The sequence below is a fragment of the Grus americana genome, chromosome 3 (genome assembly GCF_028858705.1).
Source record: "Grus americana isolate bGruAme1 chromosome 3, bGruAme1.mat, whole genome shotgun sequence".
Classification (NCBI taxonomy): domain Eukaryota; kingdom Metazoa; phylum Chordata; class Aves; order Gruiformes; family Gruidae; genus Grus; species Grus americana.
The window spans coordinates 4,374,350-4,392,287 of NC_072854.1; the positions used below are offsets into that span (position 1 = coordinate 4,374,350).

At 41.8% G+C, this 17,938-nt stretch overlaps 1 protein-coding gene across 13 annotated transcripts in view; it reads left to right on the forward strand.

Annotated features, from left to right (window-relative positions):
* The window catches only part of PKHD1 (PKHD1 ciliary IPT domain containing fibrocystin/polyductin), a 270,672-nt gene that overhangs the window by 94,308 nt on the left and 158,426 nt on the right, over positions 1-17,938 (forward strand). For all 13 annotated transcript variants that reach the window (XR_008576501.1, XR_008576500.1, XM_054821415.1 and 10 more), the window contains one exon: positions 7,580-7,792. Coding sequence is in view for 11 of the 13 variants with exons in the window: in XM_054821415.1 (XP_054677390.1) it covers positions 7,580-7,792 (213 nt within the window). In the remaining 2 variants the exon portion in view is untranslated. The remainder of the gene's footprint in view (positions 1-7,579; positions 7,793-17,938) is intronic.

Below are 17,938 nucleotides of genomic sequence, written 5' to 3' on the forward strand. Positions count from 1 at the left end.
TTTCTGTCTGAGACTACTCAAGCAGCTGCCGGTTCCTCACCCAGGGACAGATTAAGGCCTCTGTCCAACAAAATGCTGGAATACAAGCTTAACTTTTTAGCATGTTAGTGCCATCCTGGTAGAAATACAGAGGTATTGAATTCGCAGCTAGTTTGGGATATGTACCTATGTATTATGAACGTGGAGGAACATACGCAGGGAGGTGGAGAATGAGTTTTGGACTCTTGGTCCAGGTAGCCTTTGGGATGGAGCCAATATAAAAAACTTCTTTTCTCCTTTGCATCTTGCTCGGCAGTGGTCCAGCCTGCAATCAACTTTTATGGCTCATCCGAAAGTCATGTGAGCATGTCAACAGGGTGCAGGAGACAGGTCCATGAAATAATCGATTGTTCTTATTAAAGCTCATAAACTCTGTATTCCTCTTCCTGTACACAGGAGGTTCTTTGTTTTGTTTTTTTCCTGCTCGGAGCCCCCACCGGGCACACCCTCGGAGCCAGAGAATGAGCAGTAAGTGGGCTGCCAGCACACTGCAGCCTTGTTGTGCAGGATCAGTTGTTTCAGTAAAGATATTCCAGCTCCGGCAGTTGCCTCCTGCTGTTTGCCGCTCAGGGATGCTTGCCAGGACTATAACTTCTGAGCTTAAGCCTGTCTCATGGGAGATTCTGTGGCTTTGTCATGTGAAACACCAAGTGAGAGGAACTGGTAAGAGCAAGCTGAAAGCTGTGGGAATATTCGTTATACCCGGCTGTGGCGTGCCCACAGCACAACCAGGGCAGATCTTCCCTGCACGGTGATGGGAGAGAGTAGTCCAGTTGAGGAGATGACCTTTCAATCTGCAAATCCTCTTCCATGCAAAGGAGGTTTTCTGTTAGTTGAAGGGCATGACACAGCAGTGATATATAATACAGTTATCTTGGTACTTTCCTAACACATTCTATTATTGATTATAAAAGAAAAAAAAACAAACAAAAAACCCCACCTCTTGAGACTATCCAGCACCTTTCTTGTAGTTTGCTTCCTTTAATGCTTCATTCAACTTTACATAAAGAAGTAGAATTAAATCTGGCGATAGTCACTTTTATCCTAGCTCCCTAATGAGCTGTTCATTAGAAAAGAATGTCTTATATAGACAGCGAATGCAAATTGTGGCCTCAAAAGATAATAAAAAAGCCCACCATATAAAAGGTGCATTTTGGAATGGGGACTTTGCTTCCTTCTGCGTTCAGGAAATATCTAGAGTGCTCTAAATCACAACCTTAATGAGAAATATCAACATCTCTTTTATGCATTGTGAGAACATCTCTGTTAGAAGGATTTTTTTAAAAAATGAGGTTTCTGAGCTGAAGTGCATCATGCAGCCTCTTTCCATAGCAAATTTTCTGGATACTGAGGCTGTGGCATTGTGTGAGCCAGTCGAGGACGCATGACAAAGTGAAGTGTTAATACGATACCTGTTCAATTCCTTTCCTTTTGAGTGTGCCCTCCACCATTTCCCAAGAGCTTCAGAAGATAAATCTTTTTTCAGAAAAGCAGTTCTGCTAATGGCATGATGGTGCTGTAGTTATTCACGCAGTAGATGATAACCCCCACCTTATTATCAAGTTTGTTTTCCTTAATATTCACTTTTTTTTTTTTAATTATTTGTCTGTCTGTTTCTCCCCTCCTGTGGGACAGAGGGAGTTGCCTCCAGTTTAGTTTCTGTCTTTTTTTTTTTTTTTTAAAGACAGATAAAGAAAGATTTCTTTTTCAGGCACAGAGGTGGAGGCTAATTGCTGGGTTAATTGAGAAGAATGGTGCTTCTGATATTCTCACAAAGTATCAAATAGCCTCAACATATTTCTCCCCCCTCTCCCTCACTCCACCTAAAGAGACCCATTGAATTTGCACATTACTGTACAGAAGTGATTACGGCTTTAATTGTATTTATTTTGCTTGGTGGGGAGGCCATCATAACAGGAGTTGATTGATTTTTATATAATCACCCTCAAGGTCATATGTAGGACTTTGCTTTCCTGTGCAGCCATAACAAACAATTTGAGGGTCACAGCCAAAGGCTCAGTTGAGCAATATTCTTGCTTTCTGCTTTTAGAGAAGAGGTCAAGTGCAATAAAAGAAGGAAGCATAACTTTTATTTTCTTTTAAAAAAAGGGGAAGACAATCTTGTAAAGCAGCAGCTGTATATTTATTTTGACCCAATGAAAAACAGAGATACAGCGAGCTAAGGGTTAGAGGGACAATATGCAATTTTTTTGACATAAATATTTGTAAGTTTGGCTAGAGTTTGTTTTACACTTAGACTTGGTAAGTGGTTAAACGAATCCCTGCTAATGCTTTCTTTTCTTTTCTTTTCTTTTCTTTTCTTTTCTTTTCTTTTCTTTTCTCTTCTCTTCTCTTCTCTTCTCTTCTCTTCTCTTCTCTTCTCTTCTCTTCTCTTCTCTTCTCTTCTCTTCTCTTCTCCTCTCCTCTCCTCTCCTCTCCTCTCCTCTCCTCTCCTCTCCTCTCCTCTCCTCTCCTCTCCTCTCATTGTCTTCAGCAGTTGAATTTTCTGTTCTACACTTTCTTTTCTCCCAAAGACTGAGTGCCTTTTGGCTTTGTTCTGGGAGGAGTTCCGAAGCTTTGCAAATAGCCAGGGGACAACGGCATTACGGTGTGACTGTGAGTGTAGCTGATAGATCTGTTTCCTATGACTACATGTTGGGTCTGACTGCTGCTTCTAAGGCAAAGCCAAAGTGTCACGTACAGCAAATGCCTTCTAGTGGTCTTGGTCTTGCAAATCTTCGCACCATTGCCCAGTGTGCTTGGGTTGCCATTGCATGTAGGAACAGAGACCCAAGAGCCAGGCAACAACCCCCACCTTGGACTCCAATCATTATTATCCCTACACATCCAAATCTTCACTCAGGGAGGGGAAACCTTGCTTCTGTGTAGAATTTCCCCCAGGAAGGGTCAAACCTGCAGGCCAGGCATGGCACAGCTAGTGCCTGCACTCCCGATGCTACTGAAACATGTTGGGACTATTGCTCGTACTTGCTTCCAGTGCAGAGCAGTCACTACCATTCAAGCTAATCAGACACCCAGAAATCCACAAAATATACGGAAAATCTTTAAATCAACAGAAGGAAAAATCATTCAGGACAACTGATATGCAGTTAGTCTACTACAGAGGAAAAGGAGATTTTAAAAAGAAAGAAAACAAAAGAGAGAGAGGACCGGTCACATGTAAAGAGGCAGATGGTGACTTTTAGGAGCTATATGAGGGTGAGCTACTCTTGCCATGCCAAAGCCACCTTGTGCAGAAAAGTGCATGAGAGACACTGCAGAACTGGTGTTAACACCATTCCCAAAAGCATTAACTCTTGCTGGACAAGCTGCTTCTGTTTTGCCAGGAAGAGAGACTCCATGTAAAGTGCAAGCTGTCTTCTCACTCCTTGCTGGTTTTCCAGAGAGGCTGGTGTCGGTAGTACTGGTAGCAAAGCACAGCTCCGTTATGTGGTCTGTTCTGTCTCAGCACTGCTCACAAAGGGAGGAGGAACAAACGTTCTACAGTTTTACAGCAGACCTTCTGGGGACTGGGCAGGAGGAGACAAATCCCAGAGCCTTATGGGAAACAGGTCTCTTCTCATGGCTGCCTCAAGGTGCATTGCAATGGCTGCAAAAAGAAACAGACTCAGCAATCCCATCCCATCAATCCCATCCCATCCCATCATTCCCCCATCCCTGTCATCCCATGGGGAGGGAATAGAAGGGTTTGTGTAAGGAATTTAGTATTTCTAACCTGTCACGTAGACAGCTGGAAAATTTTGGATGGACAAAACGTGGCTGAAACTTGGGAAAACTTTTGGGGAGGTTGTTTGAGGCAGAACTATGATTTTGCAATCAAAAGATAGGACAACTTTGGCTACCAGCCTTCCTGGTGCAGAGGTACAGCATGGCAGCATTTAGAATACTCATTAAAAATTGTATGAGGAGAAGTGGAAACAGAAATTACTGTATTTCAGTGGGAACAGAACATAGGAAGTCAATAAAGACCTTGGGGAAGATGTCTTTTTTTATGTTAGGAATAAAATAAATCGCAGTGATTTACAGTTCCATTTCTAGATTGAGGTGATAAAATTATTAACACTGCTGCTATAAGGCAAATGTATTTAATAAATATTTCTGTTCCCAGTATGGGAAGGAACAGGATGGTAAATTATATCACAAGAGGAAGATGGACAAGGAATGTTAATATAATGAAGATATTAAATAATGTCTTTCAAGAATACACATTCTTAAATCAACAGGTCCAGTCTCATTCAAGAGCTTTAAAACTGCTAGTAGAGGCATTCTGTGGCCCACAGATATTATTTTTAGAGTACATGGGAAATTACAGAAGGCTGTAGAAGTTCTGATCTTCTGTTAAGATCCAGGCAGGTAGAGGAAAAAATATTGGCTGCTCAGTCTGATATCAACCACAGGTCAAAAGAGAAAACTGGATAAAGTTAAATGCTTCAGATGATTGAATCAATAAGTTACTAACCATAGAAATATGCTGAATGACAGGATAGAAATTTTATGGGGAAAAAAGACAGAAAACTTTAGTTCATTTCCAAGAAAATTACAAGTTTGTTTAATAAAGTTAAGTCTGTAAAACATGTGAGAGTGTGATGACTGAGGACCACCTGCAAGATCTCATGGTAGCTCGCAGACGTGAAATGTACTATCTAAGAAAGTAAGTTGTTGGCGACGAATCATTTTCATGCTTACTTGGATACCACTGCACATCATCGATGATCTGACAGTAAATGGAAGGACCACCACTGATCACATTTTGCGAATGCCATTTGAACCAAATGCAGAATTACATAGCCAAGAAAAGAGCTGGGCAGGGAGCAATTAGGAATGAAAGTTGTGATTACACAATAAGCCATGATCATGAAAAGAATCAGAAATCAGTGTGGCCCAAGGATACTCATCTGATCTCCCAGTGTAATGAAGAGTCAGAAGGAGGTGGTGTAGGTTTTTTTACTCTGAAAGGCAAGAAGCAGAGTGTGGGGTAAGCTAGTTTTACCTCTATAGGCAGCATCAAGAACAATAAAGGAGCAGAAGGATTAGGAGGTCTGGCTTTCTAATTTCAGAAGCAGCACTGGGCTGTGGGAGAGGATGCACTGCTTCATGAATCGGAGACGATTCCTTGCAGGGAGAGTCTTAAAAACCTTATCAACCAGTCTGAATAAGGGCTGAGATTTGACTTTACCTGTAAGTATTTTCACAGAAAATGCTGTTTTCTACACCTCTCTGCAGTGCAATACAGGAGGGTACAAAGAGAACCACTGTCTGAAAGCTCATTCTTGACCAGTTAAGATTGGAAATAAAGCAGAAGTTGGGAACAGTAAGAAAGATTAGCTGTTGGAAAAGTTGATCATGGAAAATGGTAGAGTGATGTCCCCAAGTCACTTAATTGATTGTTTGCCTTTCCGGAGGGTATGCAGCAGTCAAGCACAGATGACTTGACTTCCTCCAGCTTTTCAATAGCATGATGTGCACTAACCATCAGGCAATACGATCTAATGGTCCCATCAGTCTGCAAATGAATACCATTTCAAGTATTATCCCAATTTCAGCACAGCACGGTTTAAATTCAGAACATTTCATTTTTCTAGAATTCTCAGATGTATCTCACAATAACAGTCAGATATCGTGTTGTTTTACATGACACAAGCTGAAATTCATACTATTTTATTACAGTGTATTCAGTATAATTTGTAAAAACACTATATAGGAAGAGTAACAGAAACATTTGTATATAGAAAAGTATGTCTAGGGAAAGAGACAATTTACACATAGGGGAGCTGGTGTTTGTGGGAGTGATCCCATGGTTCCCAGTGGTTATAAGCAAGAAAATGTAAGATTTATCTCTTGTCTGTTAAGCATATTCTGTAAAAACTTATCTGGAATCTACTGAAATCTGCAAAGAAAATATTTAATGGGTAGTTCTTATTCAAATACTTGCTTTGTTATAAGACTAAGAAATTAAAGCTAAGACTAAGTTATAAGAATTTTGTTATAAGAATAAGAAATCAATGAAACGATGAATGCCCCTCAATGTGAGAATAAATAAGGAGATCAGGATAAGCAGAATGTGTTCAGCGGGAGTGGATGCAACTGGGTGGGAAAGGCACACAAGTGCCATGCATCTCCCTTATCACTGAGAGCAGCAGGACCTGATCAACAGGCGAGTAAAGATCAAGGTAGTTTTTAATCTGATTTTTATACTAAAACTTCTTCCCTCCTTTTTTTTTTTTTTGTCTCAATACTGAAATTAAAGCAGAGATTTGATCTCCCTTATCCTTCATGCTAAGGATTGGTAGTATCTTGTGAGGAAGGAAAGCTAAATTTTTGGTAGGTATAGAGGTCACCATTAAAAACTACTAACACCAGTAGAAATCTGGCCATGGTATGAGATGGCACAAGTTATGAACTATTTCAAGAAAGGGAAATGTTGGGAGGGTGATAGACCCTTTACAAGGAGGTCTGAGGTTGCCAGGCATTGAGGTATCCCCTACCAGCGCCTGGGAAGCATGGCTTGACCTAGGAAGACATATCCCATGTGCAGAATGATTAAATGTCTGAGAGTCCAAATGTGTTGTAAAGATGGCAACAATGTCCTTCATAAGAGAGAAACTATGAGAGGAGATAAAGGAGAAAGCCATCCTGAGATGATAGACTGGGAATGCCAGCTCACACCAGGCAAGAACAAAGAAGGTATTTGACAGAACTGAAGAGACTGAGTCAAAACCAAGGGATGGAAATGCCTTTTCATGCACTGTGTACTTAGACCACAGAATTCATTGCTTCAAGAAGTCATTGAGACTAAATATTAGAAAGATTTGAAGGATCAGATCTATATTATTGACATAACTTATCCAGTTATACTAATAGATGGTAAAAGGAAAATGTTGGCAGGGAGATGAAACCTGATGCTTTGGGGTGAAGCTAACCTCTAATTAGGGATTAAAATGAGGCTTTCATGGGATGGGGAGATCATCTCACATCCATCCAGCTATCAGGGAGAAGTCTCTTGCACTGTATTTGGAAGCATCTGGTTTTGAACAGCAGCTGGAAGAGTATGCAGGATTACATCGACCGCTGATCTAAACAAGTTGCCAATTCTTATGTTCCAAAGCTGTTTTCTCCTCTCCCTGTCACAAGTAGTTTGCAATCTGAAAAGTAACATACAAATTAAGTTGTAATATCCCTTTTTAACATTTAGAGAGTGAGTAGGTTAAGACTGGGATTTTCCAAACAACTCCCTTGCACTGGAATTGGAGAGACTTAGATGTCTGCCCAGGCTGAATGGCCTTGCTCAAGTCTAGAAAGGCAGCCTGCAGTAGAATTTAGAAATGAACTGAATTAATAAGGTCTGTGAAGAGCTGATAAATCCACAGGGAGAAGTACAGGGCAAGGTGGAAATTTTGCAGGGCACAATAATATTTTAACCTTAATCTTGTAATTTTATTGTAAAACCAGCTCCTTTGACTGTGAGATGATGACTGGCTATTAGATCTATGGTTGCATTTTACTCTTCTGTTGTCTTCAGGTGGCAAACTCTTGTTCACTGGTCCAGGACCTGTAGAACTACATGCTCATTACATCCTGATATCTGATGGAGGAGAGCTCCAGGTGGGATCCCCCGAGGCCCCTTTCCGTCACAAAGCACACATCTACCTCTATGGAAGCCTCCATTCTCCACCATTATTTCCATATGGGGTCAAGTTCCTGGCAGTGAGGAACGGGACCCTTTCCCTTCATGGTGAGTACATTTTTTTTTCATTCTTTTCAAAAGCAAAACACAAATCAATAAAAGACAACAAAGGAAAAAGAACCCTCAAAACCAAAACTCAACAACTTTGGTCATGAACTTGGATTTCTAATTACAGTTAAGTGTTTGTAGAAATCAGGTTCTAGGACCAAAATTTCGTATCTTTACATTCACCATCAGACTCCTATTTCAATAGTATCTTATGCACCAAAATTTCATATCTTTACATTCACCATCAGACTCCTATTTCAATAGTATCTTATGCACCAAAGCTTGGTTCTGTATCTCCATAAAAGTTCCCGTAGTAGGAGCTGAGTCATTTTGAAAATCTGGACCTCAATAGATAGAGGGTATCACATAGTTAGGAAACCCTGGCAGATGTTTAGGTGCCTAGAAGATGTTTGAATGCTCACATGTCTGTCCACAAATGAAAGTCTCTGTCCCTTGGAAACTGGATCTCAGATATCTGTTGTGAATCATCCTGATTTGCTCTGCTACTAGAAAGTAATCACCTTCTCCCCTCACGTCTCTCCATAACAACTGGCAAGTTTCATCCCCAAAGAGGACGTGGCTTTTGGGGTTTCCAAGAGATGGTGGTCTTCTAGGTAGATTCCATGGTGAGTCCAATGCCAAACGTGCTGGAGTTAGCAGCCTTTGTCAGCTGGAGTGGGGATGATACCTGTCTTCAAAGCAGAAGCAAAGTGCTCCTGGCAGTGTGTTTTCCCCTTGTCCTTCATCTCTCTGTGCTGTGCTGGCATCCCCATGCCAGTGGTCTCTCTCTAGAATTAGGAGTACAGCTGGCATCTCTGTTTTTGTGGTGGTCCATGCAGCTGCACCTGCTCAGCAGAGGTTGCTGTTATAAATGACAAGCCCAAAGCTATGCAGAAAAACTGTGGAAAGGTCAAGAATTTCAGTCCTGAATGCCTGGTCCTCTGCTCTAACCACTGGACTTTTCTCTCAAAGGAAGCCCTGCAGTGCCAGAGCTCTAGGCTCCTGCCCAGTGGAACAGACAAGAGACCAAAAGGACAGAAAATGCATGTAGGTTTGCAGATGTTGTAGAGTAGAAGAACTTAGATACAGACCTTTTTTTTGGAAGACTACAAAATACGGGCATAAACCAACCATTTCTTGGTGCACAGATTGGATATGGAATTCAGGTCCAAACTCAGCATGAATGCACACGTATGAAGCTCTTAACTAATGGGCTGTTTTTTAAAGGCAGTATGTAGAGGAGAAAAAACAAACCAAAACAAAACGCCAACGCATCTGAACGCCTCATCTCCCTCCCTTATGTTCTTGTGTGTCAACCTTCATATTGGTAGGCGTTCGTATCCTCCAGGAGGGCTTGAACTTACACCCTCCTGGCCTACAGGCAGCAATGTTGCTATCTGAGCATGGCTGACACGTATGGCTCTCAGTCAAAAATGATGTCAGACACTGAGGGGTACAATCTGAGCACAGACAGGGAGCGAGCTGTACCGCTGTGCAGTAATCCTGTCAGTTCACAGGAGCCGAGCAAGGTCAGGCGAGGTCGGTTGTTGGAGGGGAGTCGGTGAACAGATGTTTTTCTGAATCAGGAGAGAGCAGCAGAGATTGGGGAAGGTGCTCCTGGGCTGCACTGCTCCCGAACGCCACGTCAGTTGCTGTTGACCACTTCGTCGAGACACAGCGAGGCTAAATTATTTAGTGCTTGCAAACAGCGTTAATAATTTCAGTAAACTGGCTTTGCAGAAGGGCAGAGCGTTTCTATCCCATTTCCTAGAGGGGCTCTGTGAAGAACTGCTATTAGATCATCTGGGCTGAATTGACTGTCCGTTACTGGCCATTGAGTTTCACACAGTTATCCCAGCCTTGAGTTCAGTAACTCGCATTAGATTAAAGCATGCCTTCCAGAAAGGCTTGGTCTTTGAGGACGTCAAGGGAAATGGAAGCCGGCATTTTCTGTAGAAGCTTGTTCCAGGGGATTAATTTGGTTAATCATCCATGTTTTTATTTTTTTTTTCTTTTTTAAGAAAAGTATTAAAATGTCTGATTTGAATTTGCCTGATAACAGCTTTTGCTGTTTTGCTTTCTCTATCTTCTCCTGCTACTTTAAAGTATCCTTCCATTCTCAGTTTGACCCTTGTAAGTCAGGATTTTGTCCTTAAATTCTCAGAGCTTTATAACAGGAGCCTTGTCTTCTTCGTGCTGCTACATTTCTAGCAATGTAGGAAAAAACAGTAGCTGTGCCTCCTGTGCTGCTGCTTGTTTCCCTTCTGAGCCTGTGTCATCACTATCTTGTTGCCTCCATCCTCACAGACAACCCATGAAATTACAGAGACAAACTGGGCAGAAGCACTTCTTGCAGTGTCGCCTAGGCAATATGATGGAGGGAAGTAAACCCAGGTGTCCATGTCAGTACCCTCAAGGCATTTCTCACTGATATTTCATACTTTTTACTCAGTGACATAATTCCCAGCGATTCTTCATTCCTGAGGAAACCAAGAAGGTGAGGTCTGCAACCCAAACATTACCTGGATGGAGATACCTGAAGCCAAAGGTGGCTTGGCCCATTAATGGAAACACCTCTTGGTTTTAATTTCTTATCAATTCTTATTCAAGAATTTTTATGAATTTCTTATTCAAGAAACCCAGACTAGCTGTGAAGTCACTTTTAAGCTCTGCACTACATACAATCCCAGTGCATGGTGGCAATTAAGGTTCATTCAAACCATGTAATTCGCAATTTAGCATTGAAGCAGTAGAAGTCCACTAGAAAACAAGACCAAAAGGAGTGTGTTCTTTTGCTGAGTTCATATTGCTTACATGAAACAGAAAAATGCTGTTCTGTCTCCAATTTAGTACCAGTCTGGCCTGTGGTATAAAACAAATTGTCGAGCATGACAGCCTCTTTCATATATATGTGAAAGAGGCTGACATGTTAGCAATATATATTTGTAAGATACGTATATATACACGCATATGCATGTTATCTCAGATCAAAATCATTAAATAAGCAGGCTTCCAAATTCTTAGCTGTCTTGGTGAAGACAGGGCTGAGTGCATTTTAATTTCTTTTCTCCTTCAGACTGGGAAGTTTGGGGGGATGCTCTGCAGCCATGCTTGAGTTCAGATTGTTTAGTAAGCGCTGTCAGCTCCTCGCTTTGATATGTTAATATGACTAAGGGTTTCCCACAATTCCCTCGCGAGTGGCAGTCCTTTGCTCCGGTGGTTGTAACAGACTGGGAAATTTTGCTGTTGCCTTTGGCTTTAGCCAACTCCCCTGCCAGTCAGAGCGTGCCACCCATAAACTGCCTGTCAATCACACGTCAGTTTTAAAGGGGGTTTCACTCAGCCAGGGCGACTCAACTTTTTGACAATGTAATTATGGCCCTTGCATCCGCAGTAGGGGCCTGAGCGGGGCTGAGAGAATTTTATTGATTGTTCAGAAGGGAAATTTATCACTGTCTCCAGCTCCATTCGCACTTTATTCCCTGAGAAACTCTCCTGACAAGCTTCGGGAGAGAAGTTTAGCACGGTGGCCTTGGCTGTTCTTGCGCCTTTGTCCTTCCCAGGGAAACTGGACTGGGGACACCGTCGGAATCTGAGCGGAGGGCAGGGACCGGGCGCGGAGGCAGCGTAAGTGGAGATGCTGCATCAGTAGCCAAGGACACCTACCCTTTCTTTGTGACAGCCTGATTTCATGGTCCCAACACTCTTATTACCACAGATGGAAAAATTTTGAAGTCCTTTTCCATTCTGTTCCATTTTTTAGAAGTCCTGTGTAGATGAGGTCATTATTCCATTGTGACCCCCTCAAAGCAGACTGTGCCTCTTCCCAAAAAGAGTCCAGCACTTTTGCCATGTATTTAGCTGAGACTTTGTCAGTAGCAACACCATGATAATACAGGGCATGAACGTAAGAGCCTGTTCCCTGCATTTTGACTAATAACATATACCTCTCCACCTAGATGGAAGAAGCTACACTTCAGATTTAACACCATGCTACGTTCACTTTGTCCAGACTGTGAAAACTGCGTGGTAAAGAAAAAAAAAAATCAATGCCCAGAGAGTTTTGGTTTAATACTGTACCTATTTACAATCAGCATAATTAAAACAGTGGTCATTTCAGTCCTTTAAAGTTGTGGATAGTCCTGCTGCAAAGAATGGCACTGCACTTGCAATGGGTGCTGACAGTGGCAGGTGACATTACAGAGGCAATTCTGCACTTCTATCCCAGACTTCCCTCCATCCAAGACAATCTCAGCTCAGGAAAAAAAAGTATTTTTAATCAGTTGAACCAATTATTAATTTTAATCACTTTTAATCAATAATAAAACACAAAAAATATTTGTGAGCTGTGCACTGTGCTCTACAGAGCCTGTGCATTCCTCAAGAGATCAAACATTTAATCAAATGCTTCTTGCTTTTCCTCCATTAAGCAGTGTTTTGTATCTGTGCTGAGTTTGAGATTAAGAGATCATAGACAACACGAGAGAATTTGTTCTGCTTTACTCACATATTAAAAAGAAAATCTTCCCAGGGGATAAAAAAAGAAAAAAAAAAAAAACTGTAGCAGGGGGATTCAAGATAGGGTGCAGAAATCTGCTAGAGATAAGATATGCTTTTTTACCTTATTGAAATGTTCGTCCATTCAATACATATTATTTCCTACTCAGTGAAACCATTAATTTGCACACCTCTGTTACACCGTGAGTTCAGATCCTTTTTCCCTTTCTGGGGTCACTGCCATAGGTTAGTTTTCCTTAGATGCTAGTTATTCTGTGTGGTGGTTGCAGGACACTTTTTGCCTTCTGTGATAGCATTTTTTCCTTTCAAGACCTTGACTTTAACATGATGCATTAAAGCAGATGGCTCTTGAACAGAAGGCTAAGCTGCCTTGAATCCCCTCGCGTTCACTGGGGGTAAGAAACTGCACTTAGGCACTTCCCATGGAGCAACTAATGTACAATGACTTGTTCCTTCACTTTCTTATTCACAAATAGAAGATGACCATTAGATTTTAAAGACCTAGCAGATGTGGGGGGAAAAAAAACCCCAGAGAGCTAGGTTCAGGGAAAGCTGCTGTGTCTTTCATAGATTTCACTTCTTTCTAACAGAAATGCATCTATTTTTGATTTAAACTTAAATCAGTTGCTCCGTATTTTGCTGCTGATCTTAATGAGGAAAATGTGATGTAAAGGGGACTGAGAGATGTGTGCTAATTTATATATGTATATATAAAATTAAAATGAAAATAAATATAATAAATATAATATATATAATGTAATTAATATATAGAAAGTATAGCTTATTATCTCTCTATATACTCTTAACTATACTCTATCAGCTTGTTTTTCTTGATGGGGGGAAGTCTGTGGGTCACTACAAATATAGAGGCTTTTTGTGGGACGAGAGAGTCACCTTTTTTAAACCTTTGACTATAAAATTGAAATACCCCTTCCAATTCTGGCCCAAACTACAACCGGGAGATTGACTGGAGGAAGAGAAGCAACCAACAACAAAATCAGGGTGAATTTCCACCCTGGCTGGGGGAAAGCCTGCAAAGTTTGTCCAAGCTGAGAAGGCTGGACCCAGATCTTGGCTTTCGTAGGGCTGTGGGCTGAGCCAGGCAGGGACCCTCCTTTTGGGCTCATCTTCACTTTTCCCGCGTGTCTAATTCTCTTTCATCGCGTGCCGGGGATGTAGTGAACTGATCTTAGCATTTAAATGGTCGTGCCGCCCCGCGTACCCGCTCCCGCGGGCAGACATTCCCCGTCTCGTTCGGCAGCAGCGCGGGAGATTAACTGGCAATAAAGCAAAATGTTAACAGCTGTGCGCCGCTCGCGACGGGATCGCGCAGTAGTTGGCTGCTGCCTTTGAAGCTGTTTGTTCCTGGTGTCAGTTTAAAGAGGTTTTCCTGCGTGGCACCTTTGGTTGTGAATTATTTTCAGGCGTGGAGAGTGGTTTTTGTGTCAGGCTTGCTGGTTTATGCAAAGGCAGTGAAGGAGCTGGGAAAATCTTTCCCCATCCTTTTTGGGCTGTTTTAACTTGACAAAGTGACCGGGTAACCTCTGATTAAAAGAAAATGTTTGGAAATGTTTGCATTTATGGGGCAGCGCACAGGGACGGTAGTTTTTCTGCAGTGTAATGTAGCAGGAAAGAGCAACGATGAGAGTTTCCATAGACCTGTGTAATCACACGGCCCTTCCCATCCTCAGTCACATACTCCTAGCTCTCTTGATGGTGCTGTTCAAAGATATTTAGGTGGAAATGCTTTAAGGTGAAAACTGTAGTTTCACGAAACATTCAGCAGGACTAGGTCACTTTCAAGGATATTTCCTACTAGAGAAAATAAAAATTATTCACTTTGTCCTCTCGTTCAGATGATGTCAGGGTTTTTCTCCCCACAGGGAGAAGGAGAAGGTGTTTAAGTCTATCATTTTGCTTTCATCTGGACTTTCATAATATTATTTTTAATATTATACCTGTCTCATATCAACATTTCAACACTAGTGGAATGCAATGTTTTCATAGAATAAAAATCAAAACTCCTAAATCCCCACAGTGATATCATAGAATCGTAGAATCACAGAATGGTTTGGGTTGGAAGGGACCTTAAAGATCATCCAGTTCCAACCCCCTGCCATGGGCAGGGACACCCTCCACTAGACCACATTGCCCAAAGCCCCATCCAACCTGGCCTTGAACACTTCCAGGGAGCCAGGGGCATCCACAGCTTCTCTGGGCAACCTGTGCCAGGGCCTCACCACTCTAATGGTAAAGAATTTCTTTCTAACATCTAATCTAAATCGACCCTCCTTCAGCTTAAACCCATTACCCCTTAATGTATCCGTACAAAGAAGAAGAAAGTGCAATGGTAATTTTTTTGGTGTGGAATTTTTGTTCTGTGAAGATGTTGAAAGTTTGGCCTCATTTGAATTTGGAGTGAAGTCACATCTGGTTATCATCTGTAGACTTGGATTTCATCCTCCAGAACCCACTTATAATGGGAAAGCATCACCTCTGTTTTTCACAAGAGGAGGAAGAAGCCAATGAGCTGCTGAAGTCGTGTCTGCACTGGGCCTTGGATGAGTGGGCCACCAAGCAGAGCTTCTCCACGAAGGACCTCTACCCAGAGCCAAGCACATGATAGTGCCACAGGGAAGATGGCACATGATGGCTTTGTGCGCAGGGACCTACCATGGTTCACATGAGGGGACCAAGTAGGTCCAAATTTCCTGTCTCTGGCCATTGCTTGCATAAAGCTTGTGCCTGATGCTGGGTTTGATCCCACACAATGGGGACATCGGAAAAGCTATGGGTTGAGCCCACACTCAAATCCAATTTAAAATACCCAGGGTAATCCTGAGCGCCCAGCACCGAGGCTGTTGCAGATTGCCTGTGCAGCAGTCAAAAAGCTGATAAACTCCTGGGTGTCCCAAGGGTTAATGAGGAATTATAAATTAGAAAGGACCTCCTATTTTACCTCGGGGCATGAATGAAAAGCTTTCTGCACTGGCTGTGTTGGGAAGCAGCAGAAAAGCTGTCTGCATCTCCCCGGGAGCTGCCCACACACAGCAGTTTGTCCTGCAGAACTGTATGGGGGTGGAAAGACATCTCCCACTTTCAGAGCAGAGACATCCCTGTCTTTCGGAGATGCATAGCAGGAAAAAACCCAGACTCCTCTCATCGCAAAACGAGTTAGAAATGTTGTGCAAATGCTTAGGGAATATACCAAGGACTGGAATTAACAGAGAGCAAAAGTAAGCTGGAAAGCTTCAAGTCCAGAGTTCTGAGGGCTCACGGTTCAGGCATGTGTTTTTAAACACGTGTGAAAAGGTGGGGAAGCAGCTCTCATGCTTCCTTTTCTGATTCCCTGCACTTTATGGCCAGTGACTAGACTAGTCACTGTAAGAGTTGAGGTAGCTGGGACATTTTCTTGAAAAAAGAGTCTTCATCAAATCCAAGTTCATGAAAAATTTTCTCCAGGTTCTTAATTAAGAATCTGGGACTCTAAGGTCCATTTGATCATAGAGAGCTGTAGCAGCACAACTGTGTTGTATCCTAAGGAGGTTTTCTGCAAAAGATTTTATTTTCTTTTTCACTTAAGGAATTTTATACATTATTATTTTTTGGTTCATTTTATTAACTGAAGCAGCAGCAGCAGCAAAAAGTGTCTGTCATGGATCTAAAAAAAGTATTAAAAAAAAAATCTCTTTTTTGAAGCATCCATTTCCAATGGATGTATTGCTATTTATCACTTTGACATTTGGACATTTTAGGAATGGCCAAGCTGAGTATGAGTAGGCAGTGCAATTTGGGTAGGGAAAAGGGAATAATAAGGGATTATGACAGTGGAGAGGAAGCTGGATTCCTTAGGCAGTCTAACATCTGAAATGCTGCAGTAAATTGTTTTGTATTTTATAACTGGAGACTTTTATACTGGTGGTGTGAGGATTTTTTTCTTTTTTTTTTTTTTTTTTTTAAAATCATAGCTATAATCCATTGAATAACATTTTTAACTCTGTCTCTTGCAAAACCCTTTTCTTTTTTGGGGAATGTAAACTGCTTGTTTCTTTTCACTTTGTTCATGGGAATTGAAAGATATTATTCTCATTTACACTAAAGATTTACAACATAGCTGCAACAGATTGACAGATTATCTGCAGTATAACTTGTATAGTCACGGTAAGTAGATTGTGTGTCTGAGCCCTGCAGTTCTTGTAAATTCCTTTTGTGATATAAAGGGATCTCATTACCTCAACTTTAAAGCGCCAATAAACTGTCAAAAGGTGTAAAAGAGCTTTATAGTTTGTCAACACTACAAACAAACTGTGTGTTCCTAACCTGAGTTAATTAATTTGTGGTAAATAGGAGATAAGATGATATGCAGCAGGATCCTGGCCCTGTGTAGTCAGAGGAGAAGGGCTCAAAGCCTACTGTCCCATGCAGAACAACTTTTTGGGTGAAAGATCAACAATCCCATGGCAGGTTTAGGGCTGGAACCAGTCCTTCTAAAACCCATTTAAGGAGTCTAAGTTTCTACCAACACTCCCATGCATAATCCAGACTCTCCAGCTCTGCTTAACTCTGGATGTGCCTCACACTGGTTGCTGTCAGGCTTGCTTAGGAGGTTCCCTGGATATCTAAAGTTAGGTGACAACATGTACTCCAAAAAGTCTTGTTCTAAGGGCAGGGACATCTGTTTTCTATCTAAGCAACGTGTCATCTAGTCACCAAAATTCTTAGATCTGGAGCATCCTATAGGTTTAAGGTGAAATTCATCTAACTGAATAGAAATGTGTGAAAAGCAAGAGCTTTTCAGACCAAACTGGTGGTTAGGGAAAACGTTAGGCAGTGAGATCTGGGGTTTCAAATGCCTTCTGATTGCCATTGGAGTAAGAGCATGAACATGTCTGTGGATGCAGATTACAAGAGGATAAATTAGACACAGAAGAGTGACTGGGCTGAATATACTCCAGGGAAGGACTGTTGTATCTTGAAGCAGCGTGTTCTGGAAACAAACAAACAAAGTTGAAAGATTATGGCCAGTAACTCTGAAAATGCTGAAAGAAAACCAACAGCACCACAGGGACAACATTACGAAAGAAGCTGAGCTGTAGAATGAGAAGACCTAAAGGCTTTCTCTAAAGGCGTTGCCACTGGATTTATGCGTTGCAGATTTGCAAGAAGGTGGTGATCACAAATCCTTGGAAGAGCTGAGCATAAGTTTTGTTCAAATACATATTAACCCCAAGACAAGCCTGTGGCTTGGAAAGAGAGTTGAAGAAAAGGAGGAGAAGCAGAGGTGGCAATTGAGAAAGTCATGTGGAGAAACTTGAAGGTGCATATAACCAGATGACTGATCATCAGTCTTGGAACACAGCACCCAAAATACTGCTTGGCTGGAAGAAAGAAGAGGTATCAGTGGCATTGGCTGACATTGAAGAGAAGTCAGGAGTCCAAAGGAATGTTCTCCAGAAGGAGAACAAAAGACAGAGAAAATACAGATTGAAGGAAGACTTAGAAGGCGTCAGACCATGAAGTGGGACCTATGCAGCAGAGCCTGACAGGAAGACCTGGAAGCATGAAAAGAGACATGGAGGCTGAATCTGTGGATAGAAGAATTGAGAGCTTGGATAAAGCAGGCTGAAA